General features: G+C 38.8%; 1 protein-coding gene across 1 annotated transcript; it reads left to right on the forward strand.

Annotated features, from left to right (window-relative positions):
* The first annotated feature begins 266 nt into the window (after nt 1-266).
* Nucleotides 267-3,497, forward strand: LOC122660516 (cytochrome P450 734A1-like). The gene is made up of 4 exons (XM_043855853.1): nt 267-785; nt 2,136-2,380; nt 2,481-2,832; nt 3,080-3,497. Exons 1-4 carry the CDS (start codon nt 279-281, stop codon nt 3,491-3,493), a joined length of 1,518 nt encoding a protein of 505 aa, XP_043711788.1. The 5' UTR covers nt 267-278; the 3' UTR covers nt 3,494-3,497.
* Nucleotides 3,498-7,234: the final 3,737 nt, after the last annotated feature.

Genomic DNA, 7,234 nt, shown 5'->3' on the forward strand with positions numbered 1-7,234 from the left:
GCAGGGCTATGGAGGGGACAAATAACCGAATAATCCGATTGACACTCTTGTCTTTTTTTAATTTGATAACTCTCCTTAAAATAATAATCTTAACGTCGATTGATTGTACTTACGCACGTCTTCTCTTATCCTAATTGAAAATGAAACCCAATTTTCAACGCTTTACTCGTAGCGCGAAACCCGCCCCCATTGCTTCCAACCTTATCCCTCTTTCCTTTCACTCTCGAGCTCTTATTCCTGTTAATTTCTTTCTTGCAGAATCTAATTAGTCCTTCATCATGAATCTCCTATTTGCTTTGATCATCATCTTCTTCTTCCTTCTTCTTCTTCTGTGGGTTATTGTTAGATCAGTGTACTATGTCATCTGGGTTCCATGGAGAATCCAGCTCCATTTCCAGAAACAAGGAATAAGTGGCCCAGGCTACCGTTTGATCTTCGGAAACTTAGCGGAGTTTCGTGAATTGATCGCCGAAGCTCAAGCCAAGTCGATGCCTTCCTTCAATCATGAGATTGAACATAGAGTGATTCCTCACTACCACAAGTGGTCGGCCATGTACGGAAAGACATATCTGTTTTGGTTTGGATGGAAACCTAGGCTTGCTACATCAGATCCAGATATTATTAAGGAGGTTTTGTTGCTTAATACCTCTGGTTCTTTTGGGAAGGTACCCTTTAACCCTCATTCTAAGCAGCTTATGGGAGATGGGCTCGTTGGATTGGAGGGTGAGACGTGGGCGAGACACAGAAGGATCACAACCCAAGCCTTCACCTTGGAAAGAGTCAAGGTCATTCTTCACTCTCTCTCTCAATTTTTTAATCTGATGATACATTGGATCCTGTATTGGGTCACGATATAAGATAATGGAGAGATTCTCTTGTGCCATCTATTTCAACGATGGGGATTACAAGGTGGGCAATTTTGGGTGCAAGTTTGGCCCAACCAACTCGAGCCCACCCGAGCCCAAATAGGGCCTTAGCTGACCTTTCTAACCCGCAGGGCGGGTCTGAGTTGGAATTTTCAGACCTGAGATTAGGCCGGGATGGGCTTGGGTTAAGCCCAACTCGTCCTTGTGTTTATAAATGAATGTACATTCTTTTTTTTATATATACATATATTATATTAGGGAAAAGGAATGTAACCGGCATTTACCTGTTGTGCCTAGACACTGATGGGTGTGAAAAGACCGCCGCACCCTAAGACCTTTCCACCTTTTCAAGGGATATGGCGATCATTTTCCACACACAGCGTTACTGTTCTTTCTTCCATTACATTAATATATCAAATTTCACACTCTTTTGTCCATGTTAATTATCTCCTCCAACACTATATTTTTAAACTTTCTACTCCATGCCATGCCATCAAACTGACCCACTGCTCTCTTTTTTTCTCTTTTTAATCTCCTTTCCTAGGTTCAGGGTCGGGGTCAATCAGGCCCAACCTGGCCCTGATCGGGCTGGGCTGGACTAAGCCTGATAGGTTTGGGCCTAGGCTGAGATATCTCGGCATGATCTCAGGGCTGGATCAGGCTAGGGCTAAGCTAGAGGGGGGGGGGGGTTGGGTTTTCAAAAACCCAGCTCTGTTTGTTGCTCCTCTAGTTGGCATGATTATAGGGAGTTTAATAAAAGTCACACATACCTGAATGATTGATGATGAGGAAGTGTCCTTATTGATTAGGTTGTGTTATTGTGTGTTTGTGTTCTTGCATGTTCATCTTATGGTGTTTCTATTTTGTATTCAACTATTATATCGTGTATATTTCAGTTGTGAGACTTCCTTTTGATAAAATCATTGTCTACATGTTATTACTTTGGTAATTAGGTACATGTCTGTTGCATAATGAATATATGCCCATATTTTTGCTCCTGGGGCAACTTTATTAAACACGTATCGTATCATTGTCGTATGTGTTTTATTGCACCAGTCTTATGAAAAGTATTATTACCGTCTAGTCCGTTTAAATGCCGTACATATCCGTATGCATTTTATCCATCTTAACAAATTTATGGCCAAGTTACTCTTTTCAGATGGAGTCATGGAGCTATGAAGCTTTGAATTTTTTTTCTCTCTCTCTCTCTCTGCGCTTCCCAATTATATACATCCTTGACACATAGGGTTATGGTGATTGTCTTTGCAGGGTTGGGTGCCAGAAATCATAGTTAGCACATTGAGCATGTTGGAGCAATGGGAAGAACAGAGAGAAGGAAGAGAGGAATTTGAGATTGATGTGCATAAAGAGCTTCACAATCTCACAGCCGACATCATATCACGTACAGCTTTTGGGAGTAGCTACAGCCAAGGGAAACACATCTTCCAATTACAAGATCAGCAAATACACCTTGTCTCACAGGCTTTTCGAAGCGTTTACATTCCTGGTTTCAGGTGACACTCCCACTCCACATTCTCAATCTATATATATAATTCAGTACTCACTCACCTAAGAGTATGAATTAGCTCTCTTTCAATACTTCAATTCATATAGGTTTCTGCCTACAAAGAAAAACAGAATGAGATGGGCACTGGAAAAGGAAATTCAAGAATCGTTACGAAAGCTAATTAAGATCAACAGTGAAACCAATGAATACTCGAAAAATCTACTTGGGTTAATGATGAGCAAGAACCAAGAAAAAGAAGGACTAGCAGTGGAGGAAATCATAGATGAGTGCAAGACATTTTACTTTGCAGGGAAGGAAACTAGTGCTAACCATTTGACATGGGCTCTTCTACTTCTAGCATTGCATCAGGAATGGCAGAGCAAAGCGCGAGAAGAAATCAATCGTGTCTGTGGTGCCACTGGCCTTCCAACTGCAGAGAACTTGAGTGACCTCAAGATAGTGAGTTCCATACATTTCTCATGATTCTCATTTTTATGGGTCTTTTTTTGGTTCTTCCAGAATACAGTAAGAGGAGTATTAGAAATAAACTTACATTAAAACTTTGGGATCTTGAATGCCTTCATATACTTGTCAATTTAGCATACAATTGAGCTGCAACTACATCTGTTTGCACTTGCAAAGCTTGAGAGGTAATTTATCAGTCAATTGATCTGCAACTAATAAGCTGAACCATTTGCATCAACAGGTAAGCATGATACTCAACGAAACACTCCGTCTGTACCCTCCAGCCATTATGATAACGCGGCAGACGAACAAAGATGTAAAGGTAGGGTCTCTCAGTATTCCTGCTTCCACACAGCTTTATCTAGCCATGGCCGCTGTGCATCACGATGTTCAGATATGGGGTGAAGATGCCAATGACTTCAATCCGCTAAGATTCAAAGATCAAAGAAAGCATATAGCTTCATTCTTTCCGTTTGGATTGGGTCCCAGGATCTGTGTGGGTCAGAATTTAGCTGTGATTGAGACTAAAATTGTTTTAGCAGTTATACTCAGTAGATTTTCCTTTACTGTTTCTCCATCATATGTTCATGCCCCTATGCAGGTGATGACGCTGCAACCTCAATATGGTGCTCAGATTCTCTTTACAAACATCTGATTAATGTACTAAGAATCTCTTCTCCTTCACAAGGTCCCCTTGAGAATGCGTTTTTTGTTTTGTTGTTGTTTTTTGACTTTCACAAGGCCTTTTATACTTCAAGCCTACATTTTCATGCCCATCCAGGGTTTTTGAGATCGGGTGGCCCATATAACCTTTCCATGTTCACCAGGAGGTCTCGAGTTCGAGTCTCTTGGCTGGTACCTTTCCCTCTCCTTATTCCCCTCACTAAAAAAAATAAAATTTATATAAAAGCTCCCAATTCCAAAAAAATACCCCAAAAGCTATGAATATAAAGTTTGTGGACTCAATGACCCATTTTAATGAAAATACTTGGCACGAGAGAGTAAAAAACCTACACACCAACATAAACCCCCTCTCCATAATTGTACCACTTAATTAATTCATGATTGGTTCGCATTCTTTGAATACAGTAATTGGTCTGTCCCGGTTCTTGATTGGATCGCATTGGTTAGTTGGTTCAATCCAGTTTCATTTCTAGTCCCAGATTAACACTCGTGTCTTGTTTAATTTGATAACTTTCTCTAAAATAATCTACGTCGATTCCACCAACACATATCTTCTCTATGTAAGAAAAAAATAAATTTTCTTCATGTGTGTAAGTTAATAGAGATCCACAATAATAACCAAATATGTGTAAAATAATAATACAAATCAATCAAAACTATAAAGGAGCATATCAATTTTAACGTGGAAAATCCTTTTAAGGCGAAACCAAAATACCATAGGACCTCGTCCAGGTAAAAACTTCCACTATAATAAATAATGAGATTACAATATCTTTTTCTAGAGAAGATCATAGTACTTTGACCTCAAAATCAGCGTGACAAAATATAGAAAAGCCTCAAATTCCAAAAAGTAGTTAAAAAACATTAAATTTCAAAAGGAAAAAAAGCAACCCTCTAATTTAAGAACAAAAATTGGATTTTCGACGGTAGGTGCAATTTTCACCATTCTAATGCTGGGATTTTTCTCAAATCTAAAAATTTCATAAATCTTAATATGGTAAAACATTGTTAAAAACCAAATGTGCAGTAAAATATTTATTTGTTTTGATGTCCAAAAAAATATTTTCATTACGAGCGATTTTGAAAGTATGCGCACACCAAATTAAGTTTGACCAGTACATAATCCCTTCAATATAAATCAGATTTTAGCAATCTTGGACTTGTTGAAAAACTATCAAAATAAAGATTTCTAACAAATCTAAGATTGCTTAAATCTCATTTATATTGAAAGAGTTATGTTCCGATCAAACCTTATTCGATACCATGTCCAAGAACAATATACACTATCAAACTTGGATCAAACCCACAAGTAATATTTTTGGTGTTTCTCTATGCGGAACTAATGCATGGATTAAATTTAAAATGTAAAAAATAGGCAGTACAACAAGAATCAAGGTAAAAAAATAATTTCTGGGCCTTGAAACCAAGGTTTGAATTAGCTTAAAAAAAATCCTAGATTTCGATTGAGATATAATCGAAACCGAAACAAACTCGATTTCTGATTGATTGAAACCTAATGGAAACCCAAGTTTTAAAATCTTGTTTTTACTTTTGATCCGATATCCATACCGACCTCGACCGATACCTCAACCCTAATTAGATAACATGTAGGCAGTCTTGTGTTTTTGTGCTGGGTCACGTCATTTCTTCTTGATCTTAGTGTATTGATTTTGACCTATCAGTATATTGATTTCGACATACCACTGATTGCTTAGAAAACTTTCCAAAGTTAGTTCTTGCTGCTCAATTATTTCCAACCTTACAGAATCTTGTCAATTCTTTTTGAAAAAAATACAGAATCTTCTCTATTTGTTTGAATTCCAAAGGCATAGAAAATGGTACGTTTTTTGTACGAATTTCTTTTCTTGTCGTGACAACCAAACACAGTCTTAGGATCACTGGTGGCCAGTGGTGATTGGAGAGTGTTTATTTTTATATTTAATTTTCTTCAAATAGAGTATTTGTGAATTTGGAAGGGATTATTCTAAGTCGGTGCCGAGGGCAACAAGAATTTTTTTTTCCCTTAATCCAAAGTGTTTTGCATAGGCCTGCATCAGGGTCGGGTTAGTCTGAGTCTTTTATAATCCCAGCCCAATCCAGAGTCTCTTTAGCCGAGCCCAGGCCCAACCCAACTCAGTCCTGACTTAGGCCCAGAAAATTCTAACCTTGACTTTGTGCTAGGGTTGGGCTGGGCTGACCCTAATTGGCCCTGACCGTGAGAGACAGGAGGAAGATGCATGTGTTGGCCAAGCTCAGAAGAAGAAGAAGAAGAACAAAAAACAAAAAGGACAAAGATTACCTCCACTCGTAGAGAACGGTTCACCCATCATCAAAGATGAAGAAAGAAGATCGGATCGGGTTGGGCCAGGCCGAGCTCAGCCCGAGGCCTTAACCCTAACCTGACCCGACCTTGACTCAGGGCTAAAATTTCCAATCCTGATCAGCCCTCAAGGCCAAGTATCTAGATTTAGGCCCTGTTCGGGCTTAGGGTGAGCCAACGCGGGCTCGAGTGGTCAAGACCAAACTTGCACCCCTAGTTTTGAGATTATTTTTGAACATTTGAAGAGAGTAATGGAGTAATGATTGTTCATATTATGTGCAGAAGTATGGAAGAAAGAAAGCTACCTTGGTTGCATGTGACGACCATCCCTTGCACCTAGACATAGGGGTGCATAAAATGACCGTTGCGTCCCTATGGAAAGAGATATATCTTTAAAGATACGATGATCATCTCGCATGGCCTTGTGTCTCAGCACAAAACCGCACGTGTCCAAATACTGTTCTCTTCCCCCAAAAAATATTTAAGAAAAAATTCCACTATGCATTTATTTTGCACCGGAGTAATCCAGCAGTCATTACTCCCTTATCTTTTATTTCACTTTCGCCCTTATCCAGTCTGATGTTTTTATGTGTACTGTATAATAAGAAAAGAGTCAGTTTCGATCAGTTTGGTTTGGTTTTGATTTTATTATTCACTTTACATTACATGAGTACGGGAAAAACAAAAAACCAAAAAAAAAACTTTTTTTATGAGTTTCGGGTTGGTTTTGGCTTCTTATTGGTTTGGGTTTGGTTTTTCATGTTCAATTTGGTTATTGTCTGTCACAAACTCACAGCCAATCTGAAGCAATAAGCCTGGGTTTAGGTTAGTTTGGGTCGGTTCACTCTGCTTCAACAGTTCGGTTTGGGTTTTGACAATCGTACTCAGGGTTTTATTAGAAACCGATACCGATCTAGATTGGTCCATATTGGACAATTTTATCCCAAAATTTTAATAAATTTTTTTTTTTTTAATCTTCTTACCATTAGATCGGTATCGTATCAAATATTGAACTCTATTGATATCGATAAAAATCGACCAATACCGCCAATCTAATACTGATTCCTTGAACCATGCCATGCCCCTACTTGACGCATAGGGTTATGGTGGTTGGCTTTGCAGGGTTGGGTGCCAGAAATCATATCATAGCTAGCACATTGAACATGTCGGAGCAATGGGAAGAAAAGAGGGAAGGAAGAGAGGAATTTGAGATTGCCGACATCATTCTTTGTAGGTTGCTGCCTACAAAGGAAAACAGAATGAGATGGGCACTGGAAAAGGAAATTCAAGAATCATTGAAGAAGCTAATTGAGATCAATAGTGAACCAAACCAATGAAAACTCAAGAAATCTGCTTGGGTTAATAATGTCGGCGAGCAAGAACCACGAAAAA

The sequence above is a fragment of the Telopea speciosissima genome, chromosome 4 (genome assembly GCF_018873765.1).
Source record: "Telopea speciosissima isolate NSW1024214 ecotype Mountain lineage chromosome 4, Tspe_v1, whole genome shotgun sequence".
NCBI lineage: Eukaryota > Viridiplantae > Streptophyta > Magnoliopsida > Proteales > Proteaceae > Telopea > Telopea speciosissima.